The 17,772-nt window shown below is 45.7% G+C and overlaps 1 protein-coding gene across 1 annotated transcript; it reads left to right on the plus strand.

Annotated features, from left to right (window-relative positions):
- The first annotated feature begins 10,201 nt into the window (after nt 1–10,201).
- On the plus strand, nt 10,202–15,457 carry SOX21 (SRY-box transcription factor 21). The gene has a single exon (XM_087435924.1). The coding sequence runs from the start codon at nt 11,702–11,704 to the stop codon at nt 12,530–12,532; it is 831 nt and encodes a 276-aa protein (XP_087292050.1). The 5' UTR covers nt 10,202–11,701; the 3' UTR covers nt 12,533–15,457.
- Nucleotides 15,458–17,772: the final 2,315 nt, after the last annotated feature.

Below are 17,772 nucleotides of genomic sequence, written 5' to 3' on the forward strand. Positions count from 1 at the left end.
GTGTGAATGCTCATAGTAGCTTTCTTCACCCATCCCCCACAAGCAAATTTTGCCTCTCTGATCATCACTCTAAGCATTGCAGAGTCACCCAAAAATAGTTCCGCCTCGAAGATCCCTGTCTCAGACTCCCAGATAGAACTCCTCAGTCCCAGCTCAAAAGCCCAGCCCTCTGCTTGTCTAGAAAAAAAGATAGAAAACATGAGCAGTTCTCACAGTTATGCCACCAAACTATTCTGTACATACAAATGGAACCAGTATACTTTGAGGATAATGAAGGACATTATCTACCCCAGAATGAAAATCTTTATTTCTTTTTTTTTTTTTTGTGAGGAAGATCAGCCCTGAGCTAGCAACCATGCTAATCCTCCTCTCTTCGCTGAGGAAGACCAGCTCTGAGCTAACATCTATTGCCAGTCCTCCTCCTCTTTTTCCCCAAAGCCCCAGTAGATAGTTGTATGTCATAGCTGCACATCCTTCTAGTTGCTGTATGTGGGATGCTGCCTCAGCATGGCCAGAGAAGCGGTGCGTCGGTGCGCGCCCGGGATCTGAACCTGGGCTGCCAGTAGCGGAGCGCACACTTAACCGCTAAGCCATGGGGCCGGCCCCTGAAAATCTTTATTTCTGAGGTGAGGTAGAGCCAAGGTGTCAGTGGCTGAGGGTTATATTTATGGGCTTTTTTTGTGACAAAAATAAATTTTGGTGTAAAATATCAAATGCTATTGAAGTGTATATATAGAACCTGAGTCAGCTCAGGTTGCCATAACAAAAATCCTGAGACTGAGTGGCTTAAACAACAGAAATTTATTTTTTCAGAGTTCTGGAGGCTGGTAAGTTCAAGGTCAAGGTTCCAGCAGGGTCCTCTCTTTCCGGCTTTCAGACAGTGATTTTGTCCTCACAAGGCTTCTTCTCTGGGTGCATGCAGAGAGAATGAGCGAACTCTCTAGTGTCTTGTCTTACAAGGACACTAATCCCATCAGGGCCCCACCCTTATGACCTATTTAACCTTAATTACTTCCTTAGAGGCCCCGTCTCCAAATATAGCTACACTGGGGGTTGGGGCTTCAACATATGAATTTTGGGAGTTCAGTTCAGCCCATAGCAGAAGTTTAGAACAAAACCTTTAAACCCTCCTTCACTTGCCCTCTTTCCAAGCTCCTGTTTTGTGACTCAAATGTAGTTTTGGAAAAGGGCTACTCCTCGAACACCTGAGAGTCTGACACACTCAAGAGCTCCCTGAGGATTCATGGCCCCAGGTCCAAAGAACTCTTAGAGTCAAAATTGTACCATTCACAGGAAAAGCACTGAAAAAACAATGTGATCTTTAGCAAATCCAGTGGAAATGTACAATCACGTCCTTTAATTATTCCATTCATTCTATAAAAATACAAAAGTGTATGTTGCTTCAATTCTACTGTAAATTTTCATTTTATATTCAAGGAACTTTAAAAACCAGGTGAAACAACCTCTATAGTCGAAATTTAAAAGCCGCTGTTACAGATATGTCCTCAAATAGCAATTTAAGATTAAGGACTTAAATAATGACCATATTATTTGGGTGATGAGGGGAGTAGATTATACATGAAATATCCTGATGATAGAAGGTAAGACTGTGGGAATTTTACTTGGGGTATCAGAGACCTTATTTAAGTCATCTCATTTCCAGCTCTACTCGAGACTTCATTAAGATTAATTAAATAATTAATTAAGATTTGCTTAATAATCTGGTACCTGAAGCATGCGGTTAAATCCTCCACCTCTCCTTTCTCCTTGGCTGTGCACACACAGACTTAGAGCATGTGGCTGATTCATTCATTCATCAACAATTTATTGAGCTCCTATTGGATGCCAAGGGCCTTGCTGGGTGCTGAGGTATAAAGATCAATAAGATATGGTCTCTGCCCTTAGGATGTTTCAAGTTAAGTAAGGAAACACATAATGAGTTAATAGTTGCAACCAAGAGGTACTGGCGCTAGAATAATAGTTGGTCCAGGGTTTGGAGAAGCATAAAGAAGTTTGGAGTAGTCAACCCAGCCTCTTGGAGGTATGTTTATAGAAGAAACAACTCTAAACTACTATTAATGAATCTATTGGATAATATTTTCTTGTCAGGTTGTTTCCAGGCTCTTAACTCACTCCCATGTGTCCTATTAGTAAAGGCAGAATTTTATTAAAAAGTAAACCCTGTGACACAATGAAAGCCCCTTTTACCTCAAGGAAATAAGCAAAGACAAATTTCATCAAATACAGGGCTTTGACAGCAATAGATGTACTTGCCAGTAGACAATGTACATGCATAACGTCAGATACCGTTTTAAAAGTGCATTGAAAAGGGGCACTGCAGGCATGCCTACGATCATGGAGTCTGGCCACTCTGACAACTGACTGGAATGTGCAATTGGAGGCTGATAATGAACAAAAGGACATGTCAGCTAGGAAGTTAGTGTATAGAAACACTTTAGTGCACAAACAAAGCATTAAAATACAATGCGCTCTACAAATACCGGGGGGCTGTAAGTCCACTAAGGTCACGAGTGAACTTTTCAGACAGCTGGAATGATTGGGTGCAGATTGCTATCTGACTAAGCACCATGCTTTAATGCTTCTGGGTTCCTGCCTTGTGCCCTCTTATTACATTCAAATCACAAAAATTAGAAGAAATTATGGCGTTTGCTTGCTCATGAGTTATCTTACCTCACCTCTAAAGGAAGGGAACATTGTGCTGCGGGGTAAAACAAAGGTCCTCATTTAGGCATGGACCATGTGGAGCGATTGGGGGGCTTGGCCTGTCCTCAGCACACTGAGCATGGGGCTGGACCAAGCAGTCACCCTCTCCATAGACTGTGCAAGAAACTTCAGAAAACCGGCCCCACTACCTAGCCCCTAATGGTGCAGGCACAGAGGTTATGGCTCCTACTGCAAGATGCAAATAACACAGTGGTGTAAAAGCAGGTTGGGGCAAATAGTCTAACATGATAACCAGGCAAGTGATGAGCAACTATATTTGGCAAAAACCTCTGCTAGGCTGATAGGCTGATGAAGGAATGGAAGACAGAGGAATTTATACCAATGGAGTTATTCCTCCAGTGTGCAGGGTTCATGGACCCAATTAGGTGGGGTTCTTGTTCTAGAGATAAAGACTGGATGGCTTCGTTGGTCAACTAGCTGTCCAAACTAAGAAAAGCATAACCAAGCAGAATCCCGGAAACACATGTAGATGTGTGTGATTGGGTGGCAGTGGGACCAGGGCTGAACTAACTCATTAAAAGCCCCTAGCTCTGCAAAGAGTACAGTGACCCTCCCCCCACTATGCCATACATTGGTCAGGAAAGAGACAAGAACGCCCACCATCATGACTTCTGTTCAACAATGAACTCAAGAGTCTAGACAGTGCAGTAAGGCAAGAAAAGGAAATAAAATGTATAAAAATTGGAAAGAAAGAGAGAAAATTCTCAGTATTCACAGATGATATGATTTTGTTGTAGAAAATCCAAAAGAACCTACAAATAAATTATTTGAATTAAAAATGGTTTCACAAGGTTGCTACTTACAAAGTCAGTATACAAAAATCAATTGTATTTTTATATACCAGCAACAAAGTTAGAAAATAAAATGATTTAAAAGATATTATCTTTTTAAAAAGATACCATCTTAAAAATATGCTATTTATAATAGTATCAAAAAATAGTTTTAAAAACCTAAGAATAATAAATGAGTAAGAATTCTACCAGAAAACTGTAAGATATTACTCAGAGAAATTAAAGAACAACAAAATTAACGGAGGGATACTAGGCTCACGGGTTAGAAGTGTTAAAATCATAAAGATGTTAGTTTTCCCTAAATTGACCTAGAGATTCATAGAAATCTTAATTAAAAGACTTTTAAAAAAATTTGGGTTTTACTAAGTCTTAAAACTTCTCATTACAAAAAAAAAATTTGTAACTATGTATGGTGACAGATGTTAACTAGACTTATTGTGGTGATCGTTTCACAATGTATATAAATATTGAATCATTATGTTGTACACTTGAAACTAATATAATGTTATATGTTAATTATGCCTCAATTTTAAAAATAAAAATACTTGGGTTTTTAAAGACTGTTTGGAATCTGGTAATCTGTTCTAATCTTTATATGGAAATGCAAAGGCCAAGAGTAGCCAAGATACTTTTGAATAAGAAGATGAGAGGACTTGCTCTCCAGAATTAGAATGGTGCGATATTAGTGCAAAAATAGAAAAATGGAAAAATATGAAGCAAAATAGAGAGCTCAGAAACCAACTCACATCATATGGTGAAGGCAGCACTAGTGAGCAGTATAAAATAACAATCTTGGGACTGGCCTGGTGGCGTAGTGGTTAAGTGCGCACACTCTGCTTTGCGGCCCGAGGGTTCGCAGGTTTGGATTCTGGGCGTGCACCGATGTGCTTGTCAGGCCATGCTGTGGTGGCGTCCCATATAAAGTGGAGAAAGATGGCCATGCATGTTAGCCCAGGGCCCATCTTCCTCAGCAAAAAGAGGAAGATTGGCATCGGATGTTAGCTCAGGGCTAATCTTCCTCACAAAAAAAAAAAAATCTTTTCAATGAATGGTTCTAGAAAATTGAGTATCCATATGGGAAGAAATCAAACCGCATACTACACACAAACATAAATTTCAGATGGATTCTGGAAATAGAAAAATAGCTCCTATGAGACCAACCTTCCCATAGATAATAACCATAAACTTGGGACAAAATATAAAAAACAACTCTCTGAATGCCTGGTTAAAAACCAAAAGTGAACAGAAACACAAAGGGACACAATGGAAAAAGGGTACAGTACTAGGCGAGTTCCCCATTTTTACAGCTTTTTGCCTGTGAAATCTCTTGAAGGTGTACAACAGTAGACACGAACAAGAATGCCTATAGCAGCCAGTACACACGGTTAAAAACTGGAAACAACCCACATGCTCATCAACAAGAGAGTATAAGCAATGGCACTGTGGTCCATTTACACCCCTGAACATTAGATAGCAGCTATGATGAATAAACTCAGTGACAGTCAGTCATATTGAATCCAAACCATATAATTAAATGAAATTCATCAATAAAGATTACATACAAAAGTTTTAACTTCTAAAAACGTTTATAAGTTAAAAAAAATTAAAAACATACTTTTAAAGGATACATATAGATGAGAAAAGCTATGTAGCTAAATTAAAAAAAATCAAGGAAATGAAAATGATTACATTGGGTTAAGGAGGTAACTGTTATAGTTCACAGGGGAGATCATTTGGTTTGCTATAGGTTTACCAGCAGATTTTATTTTGGGTGGTGGATTCAGAGGTACTTGTTATATTATTAAATAAATAAGTAAATAAATGGGCCGTTGATGGAGCAACTATGAGAATGTATCATGAACCAGGAATTGTGATCAAACCAATTTTGGGTATTGGAGTTTATGAAAGAGAGGGATGAGGAAGGGAAGGAAAGAGGAAAGGAGAGAGGGTGGGATGGAAAGTAGGGTTGTGGGGAGCATAAAGATATTATTGTTATGAGAGTCTCTTTTAGCAGCCCTGAGCTATCAGAGAAAGAGTAGAGATCAGATTCATTCAGCCTGAATACTCTCCAGTATTTGCAGTGGGAGGCCCCCGGAGTCAGGGTTAGTGGATTGCAGCTGAGACCAAATCTGTGCTGACAATGACGAGAGCCAGGGGCAGCCTGGCTGCCCAGCAGCCAGGACCTGACTTTGAGAGACTACCTCTGGTGATTGGAGTGCTGTTGTGGGTTTGGAACACCTTATTGGAGAGATTGCCATTGGGCACTCCCTCAGAGAGGAAGTGGGGCACTGGGTGAGTCACAGAAGGCTTGAAGAAGTGGGTGGAATTGAGAATCTGAGCCAGGAAGGGGCGGAGCCTTCTACTGGAACTCAGAGTGGTAGTGATGAAGAACATCAGCTTAGTTCAATCCCATTTCTTCCACTTTTGGTTGTGTGACTTTGGGCAAGTTACTTAACCATCTGCTCTAAGGCTCAGTTACCCAATTGCAAATTGTGGTAACTGTGACCTCATAGAGTATTCCTAAAAATTAAGTAAGATAATGTATGTAAAAGGTATGGTATCTTAAGAACTCAATAAATGATAGCTATAAAATAATCAAACTGCTCAGCAAATGATGTCTACAGCAGACCTATCCTTAGATAGGAAACTGAATCTGAGAGCAAGTAACACTGGGCAGGGTGATCTGGAAGCTAGAAGGGAGGATTGCCAGACAGAGGGACTTTGTAAAGCCATAAGCCTGGCTTATTCACCACCCTGCTGGAATACTTAAGGTGTACTCCCTCTCTCCGGTTTGTTCTCAAAATCAACCAAAGCACGCATGGTGATGAAATTTACAAGTCACCCCACCACACCAGAACCCAGTCTCCTCATTTAACAACTGTGGGTTGGCAGGATTTTTCATTACACAGGCAATGTGATATGCCCACTGTCCAACTCTCCTCATTCATTTCCGGTTTTGTTCACCACTAGCTTACTCCTACTTAAAAAAAAACTTATCCTTAGAGAAAGAAATCTCTCCATTGGTTTTACGGGATTCTTGGGATCTGAAATCAGGACTTGGTGAAGCTGTCTGTCTTGGATTATTTGTACTGTCTCTTTTCCCTTAGGTGTTTTTTTGGGGGGTCGGGCGAAGAAGTGGGTGGGAAGGAGCTGTTTCTTATTTTGTTTTTCTTGCTCTGCTGTCTAGGTAAAGCTCCTTTTGAAAATGCCAGCCTGTATGAGAGCTGCTATGGAGAAATGAGGAAGGGGTTCTCATCATTGATCTGTATAGTCCCAGTGTCCAAGTATGGCAGGTGCAGTGAGAATCAAGATGACAAGTTAGCAGTAACCGGAAGGGGCCCCTTCTGCAGCTGTTCGCCCCTGCCATGACTGTTGGACTCGACTGCTCTGCTTGTCTCTCACGCTTTATGTGGGCCGTGTTTTGGGGATTTTTCCCCTTGTGGGGGCTGATAGTACAACTAGGGAGCTACAGGAGCAATACTAGAGAACTGTGACAAAAGCCTAACATTAGGTTTTGTCACAGTTTGCTTGTTTCCTCCTTAACAGGACAAACAGGCTGTATTACTTTTCTATGCAGGTATGAAAGCTTCTGAACTCTTTCACTACACTTGCTTAAGACCAGAACCCAAAGCTCCCTGATTATATTTGCCTGTTCTCGGTGTTCCAGGTTCCATGACTTGGCCCCTGCACTTTGAAGGCATCACCTTTACTGTTCAGTCACTACCATCTGGTCATCTCCCAGTACCCCATTGGTTTGCTCTCTTTGCTGTAATTTACCACCTCCGTGGTTCTAGAAAAATATGATCGTCAGCCATCTGGGTGAAAATCCAGTGAGAGAGTGGACACAGAAAGGATGGGGGAAAATGATTTAGTTCACTCTGATCCCTCATCTTCCACTGGGACTCAAATATTCTCCTATCTTATGGAAGAGAAAGAGAGAGAGAAAGGAAGAAAGCCAGTCGGTCTGGAGTTGCCAAGGTATTTTTTTATTCCTCAATAACCTCATTGCTGCCTCCTAGTGAAAGTTTTAGAATTGAAAAAAGACCACTTACCGGGGAGGACTAACGGGGAAAAAGAAGAAACAATTTACACAGCCCCCCAAACTTTTTCTGAGAGAGTGTCTGTCCCTCAGTTTCTGATTAGATATATTTGTGACCACAAGTGTTACTGTGGCTACCAGGCAAATCCAGAGGCCACACAGACTCTACTGATCAAGGTACACTGGTCTCTGGTGCTCACAATCAGCAGCTGACAATAGAAAGCCCATCTAACTTAAACTTCTCTTTCAGTTTATTTTTCCTTCGCTATTCACTCACGCAGACTGTGCTCTTTCCTATATCTTGGTATTTTCCATCTTTAGGTCAAAAATGCACAAGAACAAAAATACAACATTCTATCAATTCAAACTTAAGATCTGTGGAAATTAAAACTGAATTTACATTTTGGCACATAAGAAAGAGAACGGCACAAAAACTTACTTTGTGAAAAGCTTAACCAGATTCAGGCAAGAGGTGTGCAGGTTGCTTGATAACAGCAGAGCCACGCTGCCTTCGTTTCACCCACGGCTTACCGTGAGGGCCTCGCCTTGGCTGGGAAGGGTGTGGGCCAAGAATATTGATCCCCTAAAAACCGAAATTGAAAACCACGTCTCTCCTATTTTGAAATGTATGAAATTTTATTTGGTGAATAGACAAACATACAAATGGCAATATTCTTTTTAGGTGTGGAAAGCACCTTTGTTTTCCACAGTTCAACAATCTTGGACTTAAGAACTTTCAAATTTGGTTCATTTAATATCACTAAGCAGGCAATATTGCACAAGTTACAAAACTATATCCAAGGAAGCTTATGTATTTTATTTTTTATAAGATATTGCACATATAAGCACACATTTCAATCACAAACACAAACATTTCTTTCTATGGTGATAATTTATTGCAATCGATTTTTAAATTTAAATTTGAAGAGTATATTCTAATTTAACTCACCAATATGAAATATCTTTTCTCAATCAGTATCCTTTTGTATATGTCAAGATAATTTTCATGATTAGACTGAACTTTATTCCCAATGTTTAGTGAATAACAGTTTTTCATACCTTGCGTCCCTCTTACATATGTTCTTTGTATGACAGTGTCTAACATTTTTGTCTCAAATCTATTACACAAGTAGTAGGTTAAAAGCTCAAGGATGATAATTTTGTAGTTTATCATCACAAAACAGTATATTTAATATTCTAGTCTATGTAATTATACCTGCCAGTGTTTTAAAGTTGCTCCACCCTGAGTCTGTGAATGACAGTGTCTTATAGAGCCTGTAAAGGAACATGGTTCTAGAGAAATGAGTCCAATTGTTTTAGCAATACAAGAGCATAACTGATACAAAGTAAACATTTGTAAATATGACATTTTAAGAAAAATAGACTCCCATACATTTCACTGCTGATTCACATTTCTATATGTCACAGCAACTAAAATTAAAGCAATAATCACTATTCTTTATTAAAATGAGCAATAAAACAAGCCTAACTTTTAAATAAATCTGATGGCCTAAGTTCATAGTTAAGTTCATAGTTAAAATCAATGGCGTTGTATCTGTGTGTCTGTGTATGAGCAGAACATAAATTCCAGGGAAGACTTAAAAAGTTAACCACTTATAGAACTTCCTACTTGCACACACCACATGGCTCGTCACATCCAAACTGCCAAAGAAAGAAGGCAGGCGAGTTCTCCCTGAAGGGAAGGCCAGCTTGAGAATAAAACCGCCAGACTGATCACGATGTGAGTGTGCTGCAGCATACCAAGAAATGAGAAAAATATGCAAACAAAATTATGCTGTTTGATTTTTGCATCATGTCAATTATAAAGAAAAAACTGTTCTTACTTACTAAAGACAACTGTGCTTAACAGCTTAAAAATATTTCAGTAGAGACTGATTGGTATGTTTTACTTTTTTCTTTCAGAGAAACGTTTTATACTTCTTACTGACTTTGAACACCTTCACCCTATCTCTGAATTTAAGTGAGATACTGTAAGTTAACTGTACCTGAAAGAGATCAGCTTATAGATGGCTCTGACGACCAGAGATAGAAACAAAACAAAACAAAACACCCAGAATTTTTAAAGAGCTGAAAAGTCAGCCAAAGATGCCTACTTTCAGCCTCAGCTAGCTTTTTTTCGAAAGGGTTTCGGAGAGCGCGCTCATTCCCTCCTCAGTTATTTTTCACTCCACTACCTCTGACTAGGGGCATCACCAGTGCAAGAAAATGCAGGAAGCATCTGCTGCGAGTAACATCTTGACCTCCAAGGAAAAGAACACTTGCTTGCTGGGAAAAGTCTCCAACATTTTCTAGGGTGCGTCCCCTCTTCCTCCGATGTTCGCGAGACTCTCCTCCTCGCGCGTGCCTCCTTCCTCCGAGCGGAGGATCCCAGAGCCGTGCGCGACCAGCGCTGCTCGGGCCGGCCAGGGTAGCAAGGATGACACCAAGGGTTGCCAACGCCAAACAGTGCGCAGACTCCACGGCGCGCTCCGAGATCTCCACTCGCCTAAACCTGCTCTCAAGTGAAAGAGGTGGGAGGAGGAGTATGGGGGGGTGGGGTGAAGGGGATCCTGTTTAATTCGAGGTCCTGGGGGTGTGGGAGCAGGAGGAGGCTCCGCTGGTCCCTCCTCCCTCCCGGAGTCCTGGGCTCCACCTCCTCCTCAAGTCCCCAGATAAACACACACTCAGCCGCGGCTGGACATGCACACCCAGCACCGGCCCCGGGCGCGTGCACACGCAGGTAGCAACATTCACCTGAGCCCGTGCACAGGGCTCCTGCCGCCTCTGGAGCGGCGGAGTGGCGGCCTGGGCCGGGAAGGGGTCCATCACGCCGCGGGAGCGGCCCCAGAGCGGACCTGCGAACTGAGGTGATGGCGCGTTTTCCTTAAATCCCTTCCTCCAGTACCTCTGCCTCCGCGCCTGCTCGGCTCAGGCCGCAGAACCGACGAGAGAAGGGCCCGTGCGCGGCGCACAGGCGGGCAGACGCTGCGAGCAGAGCGCGACCGCAGGGGCTCGGCGGCGCCGGCGCAGGAAACTTGCGCGAAGTTAGTTGCAAGTGCCGGGCGGCGGCCGAGAGGAGCGAGGAGTGGACGCGGCCGGTGCCCAGCTAGACGCCCCGCGCTGGGGCAGCGCCGCCCTCCACGCCCGGCGCGCTCCGGGAGCCCGAGTCGGCCGGCGCGCCTGGAGGTGCTCGGAGCGAGAGGAGCCAGCATGGCCCGGGGGAAGGCGAGACGCGGCGCCTCGGCGAGCCGGGAGGATTTCCTCTGAGGCCCGGCGACCCCAAGCTTGCTCAAACCTCATTCACCCTCCGTCCCTGCCCGGCAGCCGGAGAGGAAGACCCGCGAGGCAGGTGCTGGTGGCGCGGACAGCTCCCCCCCAAAAACCCCAGCCGATTGCGGGGGGGAGGGGAGGTTCCATCAGTGCGCCCTGCCCCTAACCAGGAAGATCGGCTGGCGCTGCTGTATTTGTATTTATATCCATTGCTGTGCTCTGCGTTCCGGTAGTGCTCCCGGACCCTCCTGCGCCTCCCCCTCCTCTTCCTCCTCGGGGGCCACCTCCGCTCCTCCTCTCACCCCCATCTGCTACTGTCAAATGAGAAAGTCACCGAGGAGAACCCAAACACTCCCGCCGCCGAGAGCCCCCTTTGGCACTTGGCAGCACGCGGCGGCGGGCTCCTCGACTCAACTTGGTGGAGCCTCCGCGACGCAACTTTCCGGGCTGCTGTGCATTTAAGAGAGAAAAGACCCGGGAGGGGGAGAGCTCTGCCCGGCAGCGGCTACCTGCCGGGAGTTCGCGAGCAAACGCAACTGGAGCGGAAGGACAAAAAGAAAGCAAAGGGCATACTGTCACCGTGGGGTGGGGGCACCGCCGAGAAGTTACAGGTCCGGGGAGAGGATCTTCCCGAGCGCTTGGCCAGAGACCAGGGCGGCAGGGAGCGCGGCGCGGCCCTGGCCTGGTCCCCCAGCCCCCTCCTCCCGGGCGGGAGCGACGCCGGGGTGCAAAGTGGGGCGCGGCGAGCGCAGGCGGGCCGAACGGGTCCCCGCGGACAGCCAACATTGATTTCCTCCGGGCCGAGGGCGACGGCCCGGGCGGCGGCGGCGGGCTGCAGCCGCGGCACGGCGAGAGCATGTCCAAGCCGGTCGACCACGTCAAGCGGCCCATGAATGCCTTCATGGTGTGGTCGCGGGCTCAGCGGCGCAAGATGGCCCAGGAGAACCCCAAGATGCACAACTCGGAGATCAGCAAGCGCCTGGGCGCCGAGTGGAAGCTGCTCACCGAGTCGGAGAAGCGGCCGTTCATCGACGAGGCGAAGCGCCTGCGCGCCATGCACATGAAGGAGCACCCCGACTACAAGTACCGGCCGCGGCGCAAGCCCAAGACGCTGCTCAAGAAGGACAAGTTCGCCTTCCCGGTGCCCTACGGCCTGGGCGGCGTGGCTGACGCCGAGCACCCGGCGCTCAAGGCGGGCGCCGGGCTGCACGCGGGCGCGGGAGGCGGCCTGGTGCCCGAGTCTCTGCTCGCCAACCCCGAGAAGGCGGCCGCCGCCGCTGCCGCCGCCGCCGCGCGCGTCTTCTTCCCGCAGTCGGCCGCCGCGGCCGCAGCCGCCGCCGCCGCCGCCGCCGCCGGCAGCCCCTACTCGCTGCTAGACCTGGGCTCTAAGATGGCAGAGATCTCGTCGTCGTCGTCCGGCCTCTCGTACGCGTCGTCGCTGGGCTACCCGACCGCCGGCGCGGGCGCCTTCCACGGCGCGGCAGCAGCGGCTGCAGCGGCGGCCGCGGCCGCCGGGGGGCACACGCACTCGCACCCCAGTCCGGGCAACCCGGGCTACATGATCCCGTGCAACTGCAGCGCGTGGCCCAGCCCCGGGCTGCAGCCGCCGCTCGCCTACATCCTGCTGCCGGGCATGGGCAAGCCTCAGCTGGACCCCTACCCTGCAGCCTACGCCGCTGCGCTATGACCCCGCGGGGCTGTCTTGCGAGGACCAGTGTGCACACGTGTACATATGTATAGGTACGAGCTCTACGGCCTCTCCGTGCGCCCTCCCGCGACAGGGGCCCCGGTTTATATGTACATAAGATGTATAGGTGCCAGGCAGAGGCAGAGATGCCAGTCGGGGCGCGAGTGGCCGAGCGCGCGAGTGCGCGGGCGAGTGTGCGTGTGGATTCACAGGATCATTTCAGACCCACACTTCGGCAGCCAACTTGAAAGAGGGCGATTGCATCCGGCAGCAGTTGGTGTTTGCTTTGCACTTCGGAACCTGTTGCATTTTGGCCCATAGAGGTGGAGGAGTAACTTTTGACATGTTGGGCTTTCCAGTTTCGTTTGTTGGAAGTTTATTGTCGGTTTTGTTTTTGTTTCTCATTATCTTCCTTTTTTACCCCCTCCTGGTCTGTGTTGCATGCATCTGTTCAAATCTTAGGTCTGAAATGGCTGGCACAAGGGAAAAGCTGATCAGTGTCATTAGTTTCTCGGAGCGGGATGGCTTTGAGCAGCCTTGCTCCCTATTTGTACTATTTGAACTTTGCAAATCTCTGTCCTCTCAAGCAGAACCCCCAGACCGGATCCATTCTTGACCAGTGACCGGCTCGAATCTGGCCCTTTGTATGTGAGATGATCACGGTTTCTTTTGTTTATCACGCCATTTGCAAATCAGAGCAAGAGCTCTTTCTCAAGAGCAAGGAACGCAAACAAGAAATGTGTGAGATGAAAAGTTATCAATTGGATTTTCTCCCTTAAAAAACAAAACAAAACTACTAGAAGTCTCCCTGAGTCCGCTCGCCTGGATTTCTGACACGGTTTACAGAAAGGGAAAGGCACGGTTCCTGTTTTCCTCTTATGGCTGAGTTCACCTTAAGATGTAAATGTGTATATGTCAGTGAAAACTTTGAGTCTTTGAAAATGTATTTGCGTTGCCCTAAATTTGAGTCGGTTTTAGACTCTAAAGCGTTTTGAGCAAATGTCAAAGTTAACTTTTAAAAATTGCGGGACTATTTCAGAATCGCAATTTTTATCTAAGATTAAATCAGACTTTTTTGTCTGAGTGGTAATTATATATTTATTATTTAGCAAAATTGAAAAAAAAACCCAGAATTATTTTGACAGATGTCTCTCAATTTCAGCTAGCAGTTCTCCACCAACTTGAACCGTTCAAATGTGTTTTGGAGTTCCCTCCCCAATTAGCTTATTTTTTAGATCACCTGCAATTCGTTTGCAAGTTATGATAAAACACACTTTAGAGAAAAGAAACCATCAATTATAGGGTTTTTTTTGTTTCTTTTTAAATGTATATATTTTGACTAATGTTTGTGAATGAAGTTGGCTAACATGTATTTAGTTTCATTTTGGCTTTATGTAATATAAAGTTTTTAAAAGTTTAAGTATTGGTTTTAACCTTTATGTGTAAATGATTTTCTTGTGTGATCTAATTTAATATTAGACGTCTAAACTATATCTGTAAATTAGAATCCAACTATCACTCTGTTCATTTTTTTTGAACAAAGAGTTTAAATAAAGCCTGAACCAGGGAAAAGAGAAAATCCTCTATTTCTTGAGTTCCTAACAAGATTTTTATCTGAATTGCCTTTAACGTGCCTGGTCCAGGTGAAGTGTAAGGTATCCTCCAAAGGCAGCCTTTGTTTCACTTTTGAATAGATTTACTAGGAAATCTAAATCAACCCATTGTTATTCAGAGCCAAAAACCTGATTTATCACATTTTTAATCGTGAATAGGAAAGAAGATAAAAAAAACCCAAGTAGTTGTATTATCTTGGGGAAAAAAAGGCATTCATGAACCAGTAGAACAGAGTCCATTGAAAACATCCAGACCGTTCAAAGCATTTCACTAGTTTCCAGTAACATTCTAAGAGGAGAAAGTTGCCCGACCACTTTATCTTGTTAGTAGGAGAGCCCCACCACTTAAATCAGTGTAATTTGTTCACGGATCTTTGGCATATTCCTTATTTACACCTGAAGATTTTATTTGGCAGGATAATCACTGCTAACGACAATGTAAAACTTTTGGCCTCTTTCGGGCTTTATTCTGTCATGCTAATGGCATTAAACAGAAGAATAACAAATTCTAATGGGGAGGGTTGAATTTCCAGGGCTAGACAAGTTTCCACTGGAGAAAGTTTTGAAATCATAAAGGATTTTAATTTTAGAAAAGAAATTATAGGGCACTGTAAAGAATATCAGAGAGAAAAAAATTAACTGTAGGGAGATCTTTATTTTCCCCCCAACTGAGATACAAATTCTCAAGATACAAGACTCAACTAGTCTTAAACTAGTTTCCCCATTGACAGAGACCATCTCTGGAGCTGCATGTCTTTGTAAGCGTCCCAACTCTTTAAAGTCATTGTTTTCCCCCAATGGAATAATATTTTAAAAACCATGAAAAGTTTTGGAAATGTGAGAAATAGGCTCTGCTGGTTTTGACCCTGATTCACTAATTAAAACGATCCCTCTCCTGTTATTCCCCGAGCTCTTTGCAATATTATAAGTTAATTCATATGGTTCTGAGCGATTATGCAAAACTAATTTGGACTGTCCAGGGGTAATTATCCCTGACACGGTTAATTAAATCCTTTCAGGGCTTCGTCTTTCCCTTTTGTAGCAGCCCATCACTTCTCAACACGGAACTTCCTGCAGCTCGCTGGAAATCACCCCAGCCCTAAATCTTAGTTACCTCCCTGAGGCTTCCAGCTCGGCCCCACCGGCCTGAAGACTCCCCGCCCCCTCCCCTTTTCCCAAAGATCAGCGTTTTCTGGGAGCAATGCTCCGGAGTGTGGATGAATGAGAAGAAGACTAGAAAGATGGGGAAGAGGAGGGGGGAGGCTGCCAGGGGTGAGCACACAGGGTCACATCGCCAACAGATTGTGCGGCTGATTGAGTAAGCCCACAGGCCCAGAGGGGTGACTCGTTTATCACCACTCTGACTCCAGTGGGCTTGCTAACAAGTTGGTGGGTTTTACGCCTGGAGCAAGCCTCCCGCCAAGTTAGACTGTGCAGAATTAAGAGGGAGCGACTCTGGGGCAAGAGGGCGTGGAGAAAGGGCCAGGGGTGTGTGTAGGAGGGCCCCACAAACCCAGCGCTGGGACTAGGCAAAGAGCTGCTGCTGGCTCGAGATCTCTCTCTCTCTCTGTGTATACATCTACCCATCCCTGTCTCTCTCTTTCTCCCCTTCCTCTCCTCCTTCCTTGCTTCTTTCCCTTCCTTCTTTTTGTTTTTCCGTTTTCGTTTCTTTTTAAGGTTTAAAAAAGCCACCACGCCTTTTCTTAGGTAGTCACGGTTGCCTAAGGGCTTTAAACAAGCTTCCCCTCCGAGGGGCCAGGCGCGTGTCGCCTTCGGGCTTTGCGCAAACAGGTGGAATGGTTCTGTTTGAGCGGTAAGGACGGGACGCTGCCGGGCACCGGGTGGCTTCCGGGGAGCAGGGGAGCTGGCCGCTATTGTCACTTCATTTGACAATTTCCTCTCCCCCCCTCCCCGCCCCTCCCCGAAACTAGAACAAGACAGCTCGGATCTCCCTCTCACTCCAGGCTCGGGACCGCCTCGGCGAGGGGCGCAGAAGATGGAGAGAAGATTCCACCGTCTTCCCGGAACAGATAGGGACCGGCGCGCCAGCCAATCAGAACGCGGCTCGGCGCGGGCGCTCCCCGCCGCCGCCGCCGCCGCCACCTCCGGGCCAGCGAGGTTCCCGCAACTCGCCCGCCTGGAGTGTCTATGTCCCTCCTGCGCCCGCAGCCCAGCGGAGGCCGGGAGCGCCGTCCAAACTTTATTAATCTCTCCCCCGTTCTTTCTCCCTCAGCCCAGTGCATCTCAAAGGTCAGCCCTCTTCTTTTAAAAGACTGATATTATTAATTCACTGACAATCCCTCCTCCCCCCGTTTCTTTTTTCTCTCTTGCAGGAAAAAAAGGGGGGAAATAGTGAAAAGAGCTTTTTTTTTTTTTTTATCCTTTTTCTTTCTTTCTTTTTTGTCCTTCAGTGGGAGCGTTTAGACAGTCGAGGAGGTTTTGTCCGGGAACAAAACGCAGGGTTGGGAGGTTTTGTGAGAGTGTTGTTTGTTGAAGTGGAGCTAAGAAAAAGCCGCGGCTTTCTCCTCATTGTGAAGAAACCAATCAGTGGTATTTGGAAAACTGTTAGCATTGTGCACTTCTTCTGTGTCCATTGTGAGGCGTTTCTTTTCACAAGGTTTTTTTTTCAGCCGATCCAGCTGGCCGGAATGAATAGCGGTGCAATGTGTACACGCTTTGTCCCTCCGGCCTTCAAGTAGCCCCCATTGAATAGACTAAGTTGACACTGCGTGACAGTGAAACAACATAATAAAAAATACATGAGCCCCTGAATAGGAGCAGGCGCATAAATAAATAAAATGGGTGACCAAAACTGGATAAACTGAATGACAAAACGGTGAAAGGGGAACAAAAAGATATTTAACACGCTAGATTAGCATTAGAATGCGATCTACAAGGCAGAACAATTGATGAATAGGTTTACCGGCCAAGAAAGAAATGGACTAAATGCCCTTTGAATAGATATGCTTTTTGCAGGGGCTTTGAATAGATATGCTTTTTGCAAGGGCTGAATGGGAAAAGGTAAAGATGAAGCTATGCAAATGAGCGGGGGAACTTTTTATATATATTCTTTAAACACACACACACTGCGGGAGAAGAGTGCGGCCTCGGGATGTTTATAGAAGCAATAATTGCCATTATTAGCATTGTCTGCAGCAGATAGAAAATGAACAGGTTGGGATAATACAGGGTAGCAGTAATTATTCTTCTAATTAATGGTCCTTTGCTACTTGAAAAAAGAAAAAAGGAAAGGAGAAGTAAAAGTTATGCAGAAGTTATGTTTCCTTGTGTCCGACTGCCCAGCGTTGGAATCTGTGAAGCAGCAAGTCTGGCGATTCCAAGATGCATGCTGATCTTAAAACATTCCGGGGAGCAAATCCTTCGGCTCTGGGGTTTCATTTATACTGCGTTTTTGAGAGTCTAATACAGTGTCTGGTACATGCTGGGTGCTGAATGAATTGTTGTGGAATGAGTGAATAAATATAAATTTAATGGGGAACCCGGGCGTCCTATGGATGTGGAGGAGGGGAATATCAAGGCCCAGTTTTGCCTTTCACCGCCCCTCCCCCCTTATCTAGGGAAGTGGTCCAGGCGGGAAGGTGGCCACCACCTTTCTCAGGATTTTGC

This window comes from Ceratotherium simum, chromosome 10 (assembly GCF_057802395.1).
Source record: "Ceratotherium simum simum isolate JZ-2026a chromosome 10, ASM5780239v1, whole genome shotgun sequence".
Taxonomy (NCBI): domain Eukaryota; kingdom Metazoa; phylum Chordata; class Mammalia; order Perissodactyla; family Rhinocerotidae; genus Ceratotherium; species Ceratotherium simum.

What these genes read in the sequence shown, in the direction of transcription:
- SOX21 (XM_087435924.1), top strand. Translation starts at nt 11,702, where the DNA reads ATGTCCAAGCCGGTCGACCACGTCAAGCGGCCCATGAATGCCTTCATG.